Below are 19,392 nucleotides of genomic sequence, written 5' to 3' on the forward strand. Positions count from 1 at the left end.
CAGAAGCAGCGTAGCATGCGAGCTACGCTGTTTCCGTAACGAATATTCAGTTCTATGGGAGTTACAGAACCGCCGTAGCTCAGCGAGTTACGCTGTTTTCGTGACTCCCGCCCATGTAATCAATAAGTGGCTGTGAGCACAAAAAGCTAGAACGAGGTTTACGGGGCCCCGTTCTAGACATAGAGGTGGCACCTGCATCTATCTGACATTCATGACAGATCTTGTGGATATGTCATAAATGTCCCTCATGGGTAAACCCCTTTAACTAGTTAAACGGGCAGGAACAGCGCGATCGCTGTTCCTGGCCGTTAGAGCAGCGTGTCAGCTGTAAAACACAGCTGACACCTGCAGTGTATCGAGCGGGCTCCGCGCATGAGCCCGCTCTAAAAATCACACACCCCCTCGCTCCATGACGGGAAGAGTTTAAGGAAGCGGACAAGGGGGGGTCTGGACTAACATTAAAGAGGCTCTGTCACCAGATTTTGCAACCCCTATCTGCTATTGCAGCAGATCGGCGCTGCAATGTAGATAAGAGTAACGTTTTTATTTTTAAAAAACGAGCATTTTTGGCCAAGTTATGACCATTTTTATATTTATGTAAATGAGGCAGCATCAGCATTTGCAGGTAAGTCGATGTAGCTACTTACCTGCAAACGCTGATGCTGCTGCAGAATCAACTGGTGCCGATGTGGCCGACACGATGCAGGACCTGGGGCAGGAAGTGAGTAACGTCACAGCGTGATCTCTCGAGAACACGCTGTGTCTGCACTGCCAGAAGCTGCGCGTTCTGAAGAGAAGTGGATGATACTTCTCGTCAAAACGCCCAGCTAGTAAAAGTAGTAAACACGCCCCGATGTACGCACATAATACACACCCACTTGGACTTTTACTTTAAACACGCCCAGTTGTACTTTTGCAAGCCTCATTTACATAAATATAAAAACGGTCATAACTTGGCAAAAAATGCTCGTTTTTTAAAAATAAAAACGTTACTGTAATCTACATTGCAGCGCCTATCTGATGCAATAGCAGATAGGGGTTGCAAAATCTGGTGACAGAGCCTCTTTAATTGACAATCTTTTTGTAGTCTCGATAAGGATGACAGAGGATAGTTATTTGTGTTTAACCCTCTTTCTTTTATTGTAAAATAACTTTTTGATGTTTTCACTTTCCTGAAGGGTTTGATGAACTATCAGATAGTAAATAAATGGAGGCATGTTTTGATATTGCCCAGGTCTGCCTTCTGTCTACCTCTGCCTCCGGCAGGGCTTAGCAGAAGCCTGTAAAAATGAAAATATACTGCAATATATTTGTATTGCAGTGTATTGCCCAGCGATTTAACGTTCGCTGGTTCAAGTCCCCTATGGAACTAGCAGAATGTGTAAAGAAAAAAGTTAGATACATTTTCAGAAGTGTAAAAAAAATTATTAAAAGTTAAAAAAAAACAAAAACCTTTTCCCATTTTTCCCCAAGCACAATGTAAAAACAGAAAAAAAATTGGTATTGCTGCGTCCATAAAAGTCAGAACTGTTACAATATTCTATTATTTAACTCTCACGGTGAATGTTGCCAATAAAAACTACAGCTCGTCCTGCTAAAAATAAGCCTTCACACCACTCAAGCGATCAAAAAATATAAAAGTTACGGCTCTCAGAATGTGGTGAAACATAAGAATTTTTAAACCTAGAAGATCAGTGTTCCCTTTTTATTTCTCTCTGCTGGGATCCATTTTGTTTTGTGACCATGTGGATACAATGATTATATAACCCTACAATATGGACAGAATTTGATGTTATTGTATGTAAGGCCTTACCTGCTTTAAAACTGAGCTCATCAGACTCCTGCCCAGAATAATCATAGACTGCTCGTACCCGCACTCCGGGGACATTTATTGGCGCTTTATTCATACTGTGAACCAGATAAAAGGACTTTTATTACAATGGCCTCTTAAAGGACATATATTTCAGTCCTACCTAGTGGATATGAAATACCCTGAGATCAGATGGGGTGTTCTGATAGTTCTATTCGGAATTTCTGCATGTGTATTATCAGAGCACTCTATTGGCTGAAGGAAACAATTCTGATAATAACACTTAAAGGTTTTGTCCAGTTTAGAAAACCCATTTTGATTGGAGAATTATGTTAATAGAGGGGGGGTCCTCTGTTCAGTATCCTCATCTCTTGGCCAAAGTGAAAGGTGGCTACAAAAAGTATCTCTCGCTCTGGAGGACTTTTTTTTTTTTACATATGTCGAGTGGGGGGGATAAATCCCCAAGTTACAGAGAAATGTTGCTTTACGTGCTTCATTGTATTTTGGGCCCTGTGGCATTGTCAAAAGTATGCAAGTATAATAGTGCACTGTACCTTTCAGATGTGCTGTTGTCCATTATCTGCTGGTTTTGTGTCTTTTCCGTGCTAGGTGTGTCAAGTCAGTGGTCAGTCCGGCCACTGTGTATATTGCACTATGTATAGTGTTGTGCTGATGATATCTTGATTTCACTCATCTCTGCAGGTCTGGTAAGGGATGGTTGGCTTGCTTGCTATATCTAAATTTGTAGGCACCGGGACGAAGGGCCCAGGTGCTAATTTTGTGTGTAGTTTAAAGCCGGGGCAGAGCTTTATAGTCTAAAACAGCAGGTTACTCACCCAACAGGGTTCAGAGAGCATGCTAAGGCCCATGTAACAAGTCTGTGCAGGAGGGAGAGAGGAGCTGTGACAAACAGCAGTGCTACTGGTGATAGAAGCAGTGACATGCTGCAGATGGTGACAAGCCGCTGGGAAAGGCGAAACCGCAGATTGAGAGGCACAGAGAGAGCTCCGCAGGAGGAAGCTGTGTAGACTGGTTGGAGAAAGACACGTCCGCTCTACTGGTTGGGACTGTAGCTGAGTTGCGACAGCATGTGGGTTCCGCATGTTTCCCAGGGCAGAAAGACTGACAGAGATTCTGAGACTGCAAGCTACGCAGTGACTGGAGTACAGAGAGAGAAGCTAGGAGGACCGACTGGATAGAGACTGGAACTATAGGACCCTAGAGGAGACTGGTGAGAACCGGGCTAGGCTTCATCCATCATTGGGCTTGTAGTGGCAGAAGGTCCTGAAGACAAACTTCCCCACCGTTCCGGATTTAGCGGGACAGTCCCCGATCCGGATGGTGTCCCGCTGTCTCGGGTGGTCGGTGGTATGTCCCGGTGTCAACTGTATCTGCGTCCTCAGGACCCTGCTTCAGCATTAGTACAGAGAGTAGAAGCAGAGGGAGCTCCTACACTCGTCTAGGAGTCCCCAGGCAGAGCGCTACTTTCAGCGCTGAGCCCGGGGAAGCCCTTTACGTCACTGTCCATATATGAACAGTGATGTCAGGCTTTAACTATGGAGTCCCTGGCCAGAGCAATGCAAGCTATCTGGCCGGGGACCCCTGTCTTGGAAAGAGCATTGCCAGGGATTTTACTCCTAGAGGGAACCCCTTGATGACACTCTCCATATATGGACAGTGATGTCAGGGGGTAGTCCTGTAGCGGAAACCCCGGCCAGAGCATTGCCGACGCTCCCGCCGGGGATTCCACTTCTAGAGGGAACCCCTGACGTCACTTTTCATATACGGACAGTGGCGTCAGGGGCTCCTCCTGGAGCGGAATCCCTGGCTACAGCGTGACCGATGCTCTAGCTGGGGATTCAGAGCAATTGGGGCTCCCTCTAGGAACGATCTAGAGGGAGGTGGCACTATCTATAGGGGGGTGGCATTATCTTCACGGGCACTGTGGCACTATATTGGCACTATTTACATGGGCACTATGTGTTGCACTCCCTGCATGGGTACTGTGACATGATCTTTGTGGGCACAGGCACTAGGGGCAGCTAAGGTGGCACTATACTGTATGGGGGCAGCTAAGGCGGTATTATACTGTAAGGGGCAGCTATGGGGCATAATACTGTATGGGGCAGCTAAGGAGACATTCTACTGCATGGGGCAGCTGTGGGAGCATTATACTGTGTGGGCGAGCTGTGGGGGGTATTATAATATATGGGGGAAGCTATGGTTGCATTATACTGTATGGGGGGCATTATACGGTGTCGGCATTATACTGGTATGGGGCATTATGCTGTGTGGTTGCAGCTATGGGGCAATATACTGTATGGGGGAATTTGTGTGGGCATTATACTGTATGTGCGCATCTGTGTGGGCATCATGTATGGGAGCATATGTGTTAGCTTTATACTGTATGAGTGCATCTATGGGGGCATTATACCGTATGGGGGGCAGCTATTTGGCATTATACTGTGTGGGAGGTACTATGGGACATTATACTGTGTGGGGGAGCAGCTATTGGGGCATTATACTGTGTGGGGGCAGCTATGGGGGCATTGTACTGTGTGGGGACAGCTATGGGAGCATGATACATTTAAATAGAAAAGAAAATTCTTTCACAGTGTGTTTACGCAAAATAGAATGCATCAGATGTATTTTTTTCGTAACACATTGTGAAAGCATTTTATTTTCTACTTAAATGTTTTATAGGTACAGTTTAGTTAAAAAATGATTACCTACACCTAGATATTTATTGTCTATTCATTTTCATAAAACTGGTTTACCAGCATGCTATAGAAACAGGAGTGATGCTATCTGTTCCCGTGTGATAGAGGTAACAAACAGGTGTCTCTCTTCTTCCCGGTGTTTCCTGATTTGGCACGGGGTGGAAACAAAAAGTTCTGTTACCCGATCAGGATAGGTTAATCTGAGAGTGAAGTATCACTGCCCTAATTTCATCTATTGGTTAGAAGACAAGAATGGGAGTATCGATGAACGAGATCGTGGATACAAATACGAGGTGCAACATTGAGTTTGTATGACATGCGATTAAGAATAAATGATTAGTTCGAAGCGCGTAGGCTCATTGCATCCAGCCCCCTGAGCTCGTTGCAATTTTAAAGTGTATCGACAACATAGTGGAAAGTGTTCCAAAGTTTTCTCTTAGCCCCAATTATTACTTCTGCAATATTGAACATGGGATCCTGCCTGCAACATGTTATATTGCAGAAGACTCTGAGCAGATTGATATATAGTTTTGTGGGTAAAGATTCTGTATCATTTGTAATTTAATTGTTTTAATCCCTATTCTGCATTTATGAGTCTGGAGGGCGCGCTCAATCAGTGATTGACGGCTATATCTGCATAGAAGACTGCCCTCCAGGCTAATATCAGCCCAGAAAAAGTAGGGATTTAAAAGGGTTGTCCAGGTCTACTTTTTTCCCAGAAAAAACGCCTCTCGTCAATGGGCTGTGCCTAATATTACATTCACATGAATAGGGATGAGCTGCAATACCAGACTTGGCCAATAGATAAGAGTTGTGCTGCTTCTGGGAATAAAAGCAGTTTAATCCTGGCAAGTTATACTGAAATCTTTTCCCAATAAACTGTAACTGACCGTGGCATACCTACCCTCAAAACAGACCACACGACTGCTATGGCTCTCGGTAGAGGGGGGAGGGGACTGAATTACTTGCCCTACCTCCTTCCACAATTATAGCATTTGGCAGCCATTGCCACTAGGGGGAGCTCACTGCAAACAGGATTTAACAGTTTTGATTGAGTTCAATACAAGTTGTAAAAATCCATATGTGACCAGGTCCCTCTAGTGGCGGCAGCAGGCCGACAGAATTTTATTATTTAACTTCTATGACTGCGTGAAGGGGAACGGGGTATTCGGCGCTCCATGGGAAAGCACTCTTCCGACTCCTATATAGATTTATCAAGAAATGGTGGTGGTCATTAACTTTAATAGCCCCTTTTTACAGATATAATTTTTTAAATTCAAGTTTTTTTCTGCATAAATATTTGGTATTGAGTATTGACACCTACTGACATACGTTATTTCTGGATATATTATTAATAATCTATTTCATCTCACCTGCCTTCCGTGGGCGTCACACTATATAACTTTACTTTTTCCTCTTTCACTTTCTTCTTTTTTACTATCTGTTGCTCAACATCTGGATTCCACTCCTACAGATAAATACAAACCGAATTCAACAAGTTCCACTAAAGTGTATATATATATCATACATTTACGAAGGTTCATTTACTTTTCCATTTACCTGTAAAGTAATCACCTGCTCCTCCCCCGACTGCTTTGTAGAAGAGGAAAAGTGGCAACTGCTTTGGGTGACACAAAATGTTGCCCAGAAAAGTTGTTACTTTTTAAGGCTCTGTTCACATCTGCATTGAAAGCTCAATTCAGAGCTTCTGTCGCAGATTCCATCTCATTTGACTGAAAAAATAGCGTAGCATGCTAAGTTTTTTTTTTTTTTACCCTGCAAAATAATGAACACCATAATGGAACCCAACGGACTCCATTATAAGTCAATAAGGTCCATGTGACGATTCTGTTTTTTTGTTCCTATGACGGAACAGAAAAATGTTCACAAAACAGATTTGAATTCTGCCTTGTGTATTTCCAGAGGTTAGCATGTGTATCAGGGGTTATATAAAACGGCTGCAATTTTTCGTTCCCTTTAGGTTGGGTTCCCACGGGTCGGATACGCTGCGTAAAAATCACAGCGTGTCCGACCTGGAACATTTCCCCTGAAAAATCGCCCACACTGGTGCGGTTTTTCGGACGGATTTACCACTGCGGAAAGCAGCGGTAAAAAACGCTCATAATTACCTAGACCGTTGTTATGGCGACGTGTCCCTCCTGTGCAGTCCGACCTGCCTGGATGACGCTGCAACCCATGTGCACGCTGCAGCCTGTGATTGGCTGCAGTGGTCACAAGGGATGCAACGTCCTTCCAGGAGCCCGGACTGGACGAAGAGAGACAGGCTTCTGGGTAAGTATGGGGATTTTTTTCCCCCGTAGTTGAGATTTTTGCAGCGCAATCTCTTCGAATATGCCGCAAAAGTTGCAACACTTGGCTTTCTGTTGCGGGATTTGCATCTCCATTGAATTCAATAGGGAGAACCCGCAAGGAAAATCAACTAAAACGCAGCATAAATTGACAAGCTGCAGATTTAAATTCCCCATTGCAGGTCAATTTATTAACGTTTACGCTGCAGTTTTTTTCCTTAGCGTGGACATGAAGAGTCATCTACTTTGCTGCTACTGTAAATGCTACGGAGTTTACGCACAGAATTCCGTTATGGAAATTCCGCAGCATTTATGCTACGTGGGAACCCGGCGTTACATACAGTTCTGTCTCGACTACCACATCCAGAGGCAAAACAAGCTCTCTATATGCCCAAGGCAGGGGTTTCCAAGTGGCCTCCCACCCTCGTTCCATGATGTGTAGCATGATAGCTGTCCTTCATTTACTTGCCCCATGTGCCTTCCCTTCCCCATCCTACTCCAGGGATCGAATTCATAGTTATGATTTTACATCCTCATCATTTCCCCCATCTGCTCCACACATGCAGACTTGAATGCAGGGCTGGATCACCACCCTACCACCGATCTTTGTTTTAAAATCCATAAACTGGGCCGCCTTACTTAATGCTCTGTAGGCAGCTGCCTACTCCAACTACCTCTTGTCCCGGCCCTAGCCACATATATTGCTTTCTGTTGGGACCCAAATAGGAGGAGCATCCAGCTACTGCCTTCCTCTGTGATGTCACCATTGAAAACCCCTTGCTTTTTAAGGGTATATTCACATGACCTATTTTGAGACGTAATTCGGGCGCTTAATGCCTCGCATTATGCCTGAAAAGACGGCTCCGTTACGCCTGCAAACATCTGCCCATTGCCTGCAATGGGTTTTACAATGTTCTGTTCAGACGAGGTGTAATTTTACGCATTGCTGTCAAAAGACGGCGCATAAAAAGACGCCCGCGTCAAAGAAGTGCATGTCACTTCTTTGGACGTTTTTGGAGCTGTTTTTCATTGACTCCGTTCAAAAACAGCTCCAAATACGTCTGTAAAAGAAGCCGCGAAAAACGCGAGGACTTGCAAAAACGTCTGAAATTCAGGACGTGTTTTCGCCTGAAAACAGCTCCGTAATTTCAGACGTAATTTGTTAAGACCTGTGAACATACCCTTACTCCTTTAGACTAAATAAATCTTGTAACCCTAAAGAAGATCCACGCAAACCGGTAGCAGCGTAGCAAGAAGCAGCACCCCTGCTGTATAAGAAAATCGGCAGCATCTTCTATACACGTAGTTTTACCACACTCTTGTAGCTGTTTTCTCTGCCTATCTTCGCCATTAATTTTTAGTTTTACTGTTTTAATGCATGTAAAATGAAATATAAAGCAACTTTGCAAATAATCTTGACTAAAAATGTCCTATTGTTTTGTATCTACAGCTCCTGTGCAGATCTAGGCATCTCCATGGTAACAGACCTCAAACAAAAACTGTAAAGTCTGGTCCTGCAGCCATTCCCATTTCCATCTGTCTGCTGGAAGCAAGAATGGCTGCAGGACCAGACTTTAGATTGTTTGCTTGTTGTCTGTTACTATGGAGATGCGTAGATCTGCACAGGAGCTGCTGTAGATACAAAACAATAGGACATTTTTAGTCCAGATAATTTGCAAAGTTGCTATATTTTGCATTTTATATGCATTACAAAAAATATGGCGAAGGTGGACATAGCATTTAAGAATTAATTTTAGGAAATTTTTATAGAACTGGTTCTATGGAAAACTGAATGTAAACCAATTTTGGATGGACTTATAGATTCCATTTTCTAAACATTTCAACAAATACATGTACAAATGACATCTCACCTCCAGTTGGGGCCAGTTCATTAACATCCCGGGGCCATGTTTATTCCTCCACCACTTTAAATCATCCTGGTCACTCACAGTCAAAATGGCCTGGTTCAAGTCACCATATACCGTCATTACACTACAGATACAGCAAAGCAGAAGAAATATTAGCTCATCCCCATATGTGTCAAGAGTTCTCTTATAATGTCCAATACGACTAGTGGACAGAGTGGAGTGGAGCTGAAAATTAGGAAGGGCCTACACTCCAATTCATCAATCACCCGGAAATTATCAACGTTTGACCAATTTAAGAAATATACAAGTAACAACTTAGGCGCCTACTGTTATACATATACGGCAGTATCTTATCCTCCCTCTAGTAGCCAACTTTTAAAGGGAACCTGTCCGGTCGGTTATGCTGCCATTGCTGAGGGCAGCATACAGCGATTTTACATATACACGTTTTGCATGTAATTGCATATATGCCTGTCAGTGAGGGCAGCATAAACAACCTGACGAGGTTCCCTTTAAATCAAAATTTACACAGGGGAGTTGGAGCTCTGTATTAAAAAAACGGAGCTCTGGCCTCTATAAGGATCTTAAGAAATAAATCCGCTCAAAATTTTGGATAAAGAAACGCTGTGAGGAAAAAAGGCTGAGATTTAAGCTAAAAACCTGAGACAGACTGGTTTCAAGGGACAAGCTGCCTGACAATCCCATTGAAATTGCTGTAGTTGTTATGCTGTGTATCCATAGCACCCGATCTGTCTAAAATGACTCACCCTGCTCTATAAATCAGACCTATCTGAAAAATCTGTTTCGTTTAGGGTTACCACCCATCTGATAAGTGACCAGCCTGCCCTATAATTGATACCAGGAGGCCAGTGCCAGATTTAAGGGGTAACAAAACATTCAACAAACTTCTGACATGTCAAAGTGACATGTCAAACGTTTTGATCGCTGGGGTTCTGAGCACTGAGACCCCCAGCCATCACTAAAACAAAGCAGCAGAAGCACTCGTGTGAACACTGAGCGTCTTGCTTTCTGTTCAGATTTACTCAAAGCCGAGCACTTAGTGTAGTGATTCCATAGAAAGTCTATGAGCCCGTACAACGCTACATTGGCTTTGCGAGAAAATCCGAAAGGAAACGAAGCGGCTCAGTGCTCACACGAGCGCTTCTGCCGCTTCGTTTTAGTAATCAGTGGGGGTCTTAATGCTCAGACCCCCAGCGATCAAAACTTCTGACAAGTCACTATGACATGTCAGAAGTTTATTGAACAATTAATTACCCTTTACATTTTTACAGGCAATAATAATTACCCCCTTCACTGCCCTAAACCACCACGGATGTTGGCATTAACCCATTCCCTGCCCTAGGCCACCAGGGATGGTATGGTTCCATTAACATCGTCGCTGCCCTAAGCCAACAGAAATGTTGGTATTAAAGGGGTTCTCCAGGAATTTTATATTTATGGCCTATCCCTTCAATAAACTGATTGGCGGTGGTGCTATATCGGACCCCCACCTTTCTGATATTGATAGCCTATCCTAAGGATAGGGCATCGATATAAAATGCCTGGAGAATCCCTTTAACCCCATACAGTACACTACATCCCAGGAATATTAGGTAATAAAAAAATCTTTGCATTAAGCCACGCCCCCAAGATCAAGCCCCTTTTTATTTGGCCCATATTTCTTTGTGGAAAAGGTGGCAACCCTAGTTATGCAGACAGAGATCTTTAAGGCCCTGTTCACACAGATTTTATTGCAGGGGGAAAAATCGGCCTCAAAATTGCTTCAGGAATTTTGAGGTAGCTTTTCACCCTCCTGCCCTCTCTTTGCGCCGTTTTTCAGGCGCGGCCATTGAGCACCGTGGGCCTAAAACTCAGAGAAAATAGCCTTCTCTGCCGCACATTGTCAATGGGAAGTCAGAGACCGAAACGCCTGAAGAAAGGGCATGTCGCTTCTTTTTCCCACGAGCAGTTTTCACTGAAATCAATGGGAGGCGTTTTTTGGCGCTGTTTCCAACGCAGTTTCCACATCAAAAACCGTGCCAACATACTCAGTGTGAACTAGCCCTAAGGTGATGACTGGTCACTTACTTCTCATTATTTGTGATGTCCAGGTGTTTGTGTATAGACAGAAGGGCTTGTTTGATGAAGAGTATTTTCTTCTGCTCTTGATGCTGGCTTTGGTCAAACACGGTTTCCATTTCTTCCATGTATTTAGGATTATATTTATTGAGTTCTTGCAAGGATTTCTCATATCTTTGCTTTACCTACAGTTAATGCAGAACATGGTTTATGAGTAACTGATCCAAATGCACAACATCTGCAGTTTATATAGCATAAGAAGCGTCTTAGTCCCTGGTCTTTATTGTATAGTGCTTTTTGCTTTACTTCAGAGGTGTCGCGGAATAACATAAACCACCCACGGCAAAAACTAGAATTCCTTTTAGCATTTCCCTAGTAAGCCTGGGTACATACACCAAAATAAAGACTGAAACCTTCCCCCTTGTCTGGCATGTTCTCCTGACGCTACATATTTTTTTTAAACAATGTTCCCATGCTTCCTGTTCTCTAGTATAAGAGTCCTAAAACAAGTCTGTGTTGCATCTAGGGACAGTCTCCTGTACAGCGGAAAGAATTACCTATGACCTCTTCAGTATATGTGCTACACGCAGTACAGGGGTCCCTCAAGTTACAATGGCCTCAGGTTACAATATTTTCAACATACAATGGTATTTCCTGGACCACGGTTACTTGAAATCACATTAAACATACAATGCCACAGAAGGTCTGGATCTCGGGTGTTTGTGATTGGCTGGAAGATCCAGCCAATCAGCATGGGCATTTTACTGGTTTAACACCTGCTGTAATGCAGTGCATGCCCTGATTGGCTGTCTAGCAGCACCTCTCTACAGTACAGTACTGGATGTCCTGTACGGCGCTTTACCTGCGCCAGGAGTTGCTCCTTTGGACACCAGGTGAGGACGGCTCCATGTTATATTTCTGGTACACTGTGTACTCTATAGGCTCCTGATGAAGATCCTGTCCTGATCGTAGAAAGTGATTTACGGCTTCCAGCAGCTACAGTATTTCTGACTTTTATATGTGAGAACTTATTCATCTGTATTAGTTCTCTGCTAAATCATCTTTTATTCATATCTGTGGTTGACATTTTGGGGGCTTTGGAACCAATTCCTTCTTTTCTCATTTTTTTAACTTACAATCGTCGCCCCGGAACGAATTGATATTGAAACTTGTGGGACCACTGTATGTGCTGGTGGTCACCCAGACACGAAGACAAGTGGCTGCTAGGTAACCAAAGCTAACATATATGCAGAATGTCTGGTAATTTTATGATTGTCTGACAAATTATTGTTTTCAGCAGGCATAGTCTAGAGACACATTGTTATTTATCCTTTATGAAGGGAAGACCTTGAAGATGAAATTTGCCAGTGGCCAAAAATATATTTCTCTACTTGTACGTATAGCCCTTGTGTGCCCTTGGTTCACCTCACCTTTTCTTTATCCTGTTTACATTTTTCATGATCTTCTGTGAGTTTCTTTTGCTTTTCTAATGAAAATTCTGGATTAATCTTTCCATTGTTCTCTCGGACACTTAGTAAATGTTCCTTCTTGCAGACTTTGTGAAAAGCTGATTTGGTTTTCTCAAGCTGTGGAGAGTTACAAACGTCGAAGTGGTTTTCATAAAAACACAAATAGTATGGCCGACACAACGGAGAAGATATGGTCAGAATGATTACTGATGCTTGTGTGGTGACATAATAACCACTTTTAACTAATGGAAATAGATATGCTTATAAGTAACTCGGTAAACCGATATCAGCCCTGACTAAGAATACTGTGTGTATTCGAAACGGTATTCGAAACGCGTAGGCTTTCACTATCTGCCTTTGGATGACCACCTATATTGCGTTCTTCCTCCCGTGTGGTATATGTCATAGACTGCCTAAATAAAGTGGAAACCAGGATTTCCTTTTACCCACCGTACGTCGCTGGACTTTTCGTCTGTCTCTTCTAACTCGATAACTAGTCATTATTTCCAAATAATTTCCCAAAAATATCCATGTCAGTTATACAGTGCATGTCCACCTTTCGTTAAACTATAAACTTTTTTTTTACCATTATACAGAGGTCCTATTATAAATAGGGTTAGTGATCTGTTTCACCTATTAGCATCAGATGTGCGCTGCATAGACCTGCACGGTTGTGGACCCCATTATTGAATCACAACGGGAACCACTGGAGAAACCTCTGGATCAGTTCATACATGGAGATAGTAAGAATTATGAGGTGACCCTTAGTTTTCATTCCATATATTGTGAATAACAATGCTTCATACTTAGTCATTTACCTTTTTTAACTTCTTAGCCCATGGTTTTTGAGCCTTGTAGAAGCCATTTTCAATCTCACAGGATTCCTTGAATCCACCAAAAATCTTGCGGTGATACGTTTCCTTTTGCCAGTTGCGTATTTTCTCAGTGTCGTCTGTCATTAGGGTCTTCTGGATCTGCACATGCAGATCACTGAGCCGCTCGGTAGCTGTCATGAAGGACTGCCAGGCACGTAAGAGGGAGCCATACATGGGACCTATGGTTAAATTAGGTGACAACATGGTTGATTAAAGATTCTCGGGCTAAATCTAGGAGTCTTTGGGTTCTCTGTTTGAATTTCATGAAAGAATGTTGGTTTCTTCCCATAGTCTAAAAGCATTTGTCTGAAATTAGTTTTCATGTTGGCCACTAGAGGGAACCTTAAAAGATGAGACTTTCTATGTCTATATCTCTCTTTACAGCTTCGCCGTTCAGGCTAAATGTTATAAGCATGGCTATCCCAGTACCACTAGAAGGAGCAGTAATAAAGACAAAATGAAAGGTCTATTGTACTGCTATATTTTAGATAGATAAGATTACACCATTGACAATAGTAGAAGGGGCTGTATATACACAAAAGTAGCAACAGCCACTGTCATGGTTCTATTCTGGAGGGGTCTCTCTTACAGGGGTCTCTATTCGGATATGGGAATTCTTTCAGTCCCATTAGCCCCTATTCATTGCATTTGGCATAAAGAACAATCTACTTAGATTCCTTGTATATTCCCTTTATAATACTCACTGGTGTCGACTAGTGGTTTCCACTTGCGTACCCATTCTTCCATCTGTAGTGAATACTGCTTTTCTATCTTGGCTCTGTCTTGGAAACAGGCTATAATATCATCACACAGTCGATAACCATCTTCCATTCGCTTTACTGTGCTGCTGTAGTTGTTTGGCTGTGAGACAGAATTCGTACACGCATTAATTGTTACTTTTTTATTTTTTGAGTGATTTTTCCAGTATTCAAGATGTGGCCAAACATTTTACTTTTTGTGGAACCTGTGTTCGGTGATCTGCCAAGGGGAGGTAAGTATGGCGAGTGGCAGAGTGGAGGAGCCATGCCTTCATAGATGACTGTGCGGCTCCTCTCCTCTGGCCTGCTCTGTACTAGAGTATATATTCGCCATCAGGAAGGATATTTTTAATCAGGACTATTTGCAAAGTATTTTTTATTTTTTTTTCATTTTTAGATTAGATCAAATGGAATATAACAAAATTGCTAGCAAAAGTGTCCATATCTGAAAAAGCCGTTACAGGTTTCTTTGATCTCTGTATTACCCGCAGGACAAAATCCAAAGATCTCCTGTGAGCACACTGATAAAACTCCACATTAATATCAATCAATCCTGGAACAAACTCTTAGAAGATCCTCCTATACATACATGTAAACATATGGTCAAAAGAGACATTAAACTTACCATCCAGAAGCTATCATTGGTTGATTCATCAACTGCAACTTCACTGTAGATCACCGACATGATTGTGTTCTCTTCTTGTTGACTTGAATTTCACTGGAGAAACTTTAGGAATAGCGCATCACTTCAAATTGGGGAGTTATGCTTAGTTTTTAACCTGCAAAAAATAATTTAAAGGTAAGTTCTACACAAAAGCTACATAAGACTCTGAAAACTTCCAGGTTTCTGCCAATCAGGCCCAGATTCTATTATTGTTTCAGCCCTGGACTCCATATAACCTCTGATCACACTAGATCCTGTTTGTCAGAGAGGATGGAGGAGCTGTCAACTAACAGCTGCTCTATTCTCTTTTTCTCCTGTTATCACATTGATTGAAGTCCATCCATGGCCTGTGGGGGCGTTAATAATGACATCATTTCGTGCGTGTTTCATCTAGATATTTCTTGATAAATTTGAACATATGCCATCAGAATTAAGGAAAATGTTTCTACTTCCTTCCACTAGGATTTGCTCATGTCTTGGCAGGTATATCATCTTAGACTCAATGCTTCAAGTCTCCTGTCTTTGGAGGGTTCATAAAATCTCCACCAGTATCTGGACTTCATCCACTAGATCACCAGGGTCAAGGTTTAAAAACAACTAAAACATTGAGTACTACAAGACCTAGCACTTCTAGATCAACAGGAACTGGATGATGCCCCCTAGGCCACCAAAGAGTGGACTTTTTCCCCACAAAGTAACTAAAAACTGGACATCTGGACTCTGTCTCACTAGGTCACCATAGAGTAGAAGCGATTTCACTGGGTAACTAGGAAGTAAACTCTTCTACCGGATGACCACGGAACGGACACCATCCTACTTAGTCACCATGGAAACACCACTTGGAAATTTATCCGTTTAAAATATGAAATAGGTAAACTTCTGTAAATAACAGACAAAGAATTTTTTTAAATGTTGTCACTTAAAGGGAATGTCCACTTGGACCTCCATTTTCCTGATACAGAGCTCCAAATACCCTGCACAGACATAGTAGGCACCCCCTAGTGGTGCCTGCAGGGAGTTAGAATTGTATTATTTTGAGCTCTGCATCAGAAAAAGACAGCTACAAAGACATATTAAGAAATGAATCAGAATTAACAAATTGCGTTCAAGGCGGGACATTCACCTTAGGTTTGAAACTTAAAGGCAGCCTAAAAAGATGATACTTTATTTGTGTCTGGAGATGCTATTTTTTATGTATCCCTGAATAACACCAAAGATAAAAGAAGGATTTAAAACCTCACAATACTTTCGCTGTAAATTTCCAGTCCGTTTTCAGTCCTTTGAAGCTGCTCACAATGTCCAACACACAATATACGCTTTGTTTTTCATCACAATATTTACAGCCATTCTTTGTGCCGGTAGATAAATATTTTACTCCCCCGGAGCACAACTCCACAAACCTTATCAGCCACCATCTAAACCCTAACAGATCCCGTTATACAACTGTACAATTAGATTTAATTCTTCTATATTCTCAATATGTAACACATCATCCATATACAATATCATACTTGTGTGTTTATAAGTTTCTTTATTACATAGATACAATGTGGCCTACAAGGCCCTGTCATTACAATGGAGCAAAGTGCTACATTTTACAATTTGTAATGTAAATCACTTGATATAAGTTAATGCACATTTGTGTACTTTCTATTAAATATACTCATTCCATATAAATGACACATAACATATACAGCTAAATACATATAATACATCTTTACCAATGACTGACAGCCGATATGTATACAGGCAGAAGCACAGAAGCTGTTAATCATTGGTGGACTTTTCAAGAGGAATCAAGTCGAGCCCTAAATCTATCTGAACAGGATTCTCAGTTCTTTCATGGACAGAGCTCAAAACTCAGAACTGATGTAGAGATCCAAATCTTCTCCATAGACAAAGAGTTAAATGATACAATTTTGACCACCTGCAGGCACCACTAGGGGGAGCCTATGAGCTTACTGTTAAGACTAAATCCTGAGCTGATTCATGAATAGAACATCGGAGTGCCCACTGTAAATATACATCCACATTTTCAGGGCATTTTGCAGAACTTACATATATTTACGTCTATTTTTATTTTTTTTAAGACGTCCGTGTCCCCCACAGCAGCCCCCAACACCCAGATCTGGATGTTACTAACAGCCCCTGCTACAGGAGACATCACTGTGACCTCAGCATTTGAGGTCCCAATCACGTGATCACCATGACAACCAATCAGGACACACAGGAAAAGTTTGTTGCAGTTACAAATTTTCTCAGGGTCTGTGCTGTATAAAGTCGTCTCTCTCCTTCCGTCTCCTGTCAGAGTGAGATCTGAGGAGAGAGAGAAGGTATTACACAGAACAGACATACATTTGGCTGAAAGTAATTATCTATTAACCCCTTCCTGCCTGCTCTACTTAAATTATAGGGATACTAGCGTAGTCCTTGCCATTTTATGTGATCTGTTTGATGGCACTGCTCGCTGTTGCGCATAACGCCGTTAACTGGTTCAGGCTGTCATTTTGACAGCCCAACCTATACTATAATAGTGAACTGAAGAATAATTTAATTGTCCTGAGAGCAGTCGTCTAAAACTAAAATGGGGGCTCTGCTCTTGAATCGATATAGCGGCGTCATATGTTAGACGATGTACATATATTTGGCACTATCTTTACACTAGAAATCGGGGATACATGTTAGGTGTAAATTATATTGTTTGATCCAACTACCTTAGAACAGAATATAAAAATAATGAAGAGAAATAGTAAAAGTGTATTTTTTCCTGTTTTATGCCCATTTTTTCGTATATGAAAAAAAAATATTAGATGCAACTTGGTAAAATTAAAAATCCTTGTGTCCTGAAAAAAAAATGAACAAAAATATTTGGGTAGACTAAGAAAGAAAAAAAAAAAATCACCTTTAGAATGCAGCATTCCAAAATGTGAAATTTTGCTCAGTACATCAAGGCCCAAATCAACCTTGGTCATAAAAGTCTTAAAGGGGTTGTCCGGCCACAGGACCATTTTTCATACTGATGACCTATCCACAGGAGTGATCATCAGTATATTATCAGTGGGGGTTCGACACCTGCACCCCGCACCGATCAGCTATTCCGGCTGCCTCTGGGCACCGGATGTCTGTGCTGGAAGCAGATGGCTCCGGTCACCGTAAAGCGGACAAGCTGCAGCACTGCAGCTTTGCTCCTATTCAAGTGAGACAACCCCGTTAATTATGTTCATTTTTAGATTATTTTAGAACATGTCCAACCAATAAGTCCGGTCTAGTTCCAGCTAATCAGAAATGTATGGCCTCTGACTCCGGCCTATCCAAGCAGCTACTTCTAAAGATTTTCTAAAGTCTGAAATATATTTCCAGTTGTAGAAAGTTGACCTTACAAGTTTCCATTTTTATAAAACCATCCAAAAATTCCTTTTGTCACAGTAGAAGCTGTTGGATGAATTTCCTACATTTAATAAAGACAAATATTTTTTCTGTGAAATTATACCATCCGGATTGTACGGCATAAAAGTCCTGGACTGCTTTTTATAAGATATTCTTAAATACCACATGTAGAAGCAGACATCTTTCATCCAGCTAGTCCTGTATACATGTTGTGTTTGTAAGGGCAGTTTTCTTTAGGACAAACTTGGTTTAAAGAACCGGAACCACAGGAGCTTGAGGCAGACTGGTAGCTAAGGATACACTAAATAACAGCTACTCCCTAGCAACCAGTCTCAGATTAGTTTATATTTAGATATAATCTACATACAAGGTAACATTCAGAGTAAGGGCGGGTTCACACATGGCGGAATTCCACTTAAATTCCGCTGCGGACACTCCGCAGCGTTAATCCGCAGCGGAGCCGTTTCTCCATTGACTTTCACTTTAATTTAGCAGTGTTCGTTTACACGATGCGTACAATTCCGCTGCGGAGCATAGGCTGCGGAGCGGAATTTGGTGTCCGCAGCATGCTCTGTCTGTTGCGGAGCAGTGGCGGACTCATGGCGGAATTTCTCCATTGACTTCAATGGAGATTCTAAGTTCCGCAATGAAGTCCGCAGCTGTCATGCACATGTCATGTGTGCTGCGGATGCGTCTTGCTTTTTTAACTTGACATTTCTTCATTCTGGCTGGACCTAGGTATTTCTAGGTCTACAGCCAGACTGAGGAAGTCAATGGGGCTCCCGTAATGACGGGAGCGTTGCTAGGAGACGTCTGTAAATAGTCACTGTCCAGGGTGCTGAAAGAGTTAAGCGATCGGCAGTAACTGTTTCTGCACCCGGGACAGTGACTACCGATCCCAATATACATGTATCTGTAAAAAAACATATAAGTTCATACTTACCGAGAACTCCCTTCGTCTGTCTCCAGTCCGGCCTCCCAGGATGACGTTTCAGTGTAAGTGACGGCTGCAGCCAATCACAGGCCAAGCACAGGCTGCAGCGGTCACATGGACTGGCGCGTCATCCAGGGAGGTCGGGCTGGATGCCGAAAGAGGGACGCGTCACCAAGACAACGGCCGGTAAGTATGAAAATCGTTTACTTTCACTAGGGAAAGTGCTGTCCCTTCTCTCTATCCTGCACTGATAGGGAGAAGGGAAGCACTTTTCCCGCAGTCTGCAGCAGCTAGTCCGCATCAATGTACTGCACATTTTGTGCAGATCCGCTGCAGAATCTGCAACGCAGATTCTGTGCGGCATCGATGCGGACAGTTGCGGAGGAATTCCGCCATGTGTGGTCATGCCCTAACTTTGTAAATTCATCTTCTCAGTAGTAGTCCAACTGCTCGAACCCCTTCTGATCCCAAGCAGAGTCATTTAGTATATTGTGCAGTCACCTCTCTACCAGGAGATGG

At 42.5% G+C, this 19,392-nt stretch overlaps 1 protein-coding gene across 1 annotated transcript in view; it reads right to left on the bottom strand.

The window, feature by feature from the left end:
- The window catches only part of LOC142661421 (protein kinase C and casein kinase substrate in neurons protein 1-like), a 46,136-nt gene that overhangs the window by 1,887 nt on the left and 24,857 nt on the right, over nt 1–19,392 (bottom strand). Inside the window, exons 2-9 of the mRNA XM_075838811.1 lie at nt 14,514–14,667; nt 13,835–13,991; nt 13,074–13,309; nt 12,217–12,372; nt 10,796–10,971; nt 8,711–8,831; nt 5,904–5,998; nt 1,814–1,908 (exon numbers count right to left, since the gene is read on the bottom strand). Coding sequence (XP_075694926.1) covers nt 1,814–1,908; nt 5,904–5,998; nt 8,711–8,831; nt 10,796–10,971; nt 12,217–12,372; nt 13,074–13,309; nt 13,835–13,991; nt 14,514–14,573 — 1,096 coding nt within the window. The 5' untranslated portion in view covers nt 14,574–14,667. The remainder of the gene's footprint in view (nt 1–1,813; nt 1,909–5,903; nt 5,999–8,710; nt 8,832–10,795; nt 10,972–12,216; nt 12,373–13,073; nt 13,310–13,834; nt 13,992–14,513; nt 14,668–19,392) is intronic.

The sequence above is a fragment of the Rhinoderma darwinii genome, chromosome 10 (genome assembly GCF_050947455.1).
Source record: "Rhinoderma darwinii isolate aRhiDar2 chromosome 10, aRhiDar2.hap1, whole genome shotgun sequence".
Taxonomy (NCBI): domain Eukaryota; kingdom Metazoa; phylum Chordata; class Amphibia; order Anura; family Rhinodermatidae; genus Rhinoderma; species Rhinoderma darwinii.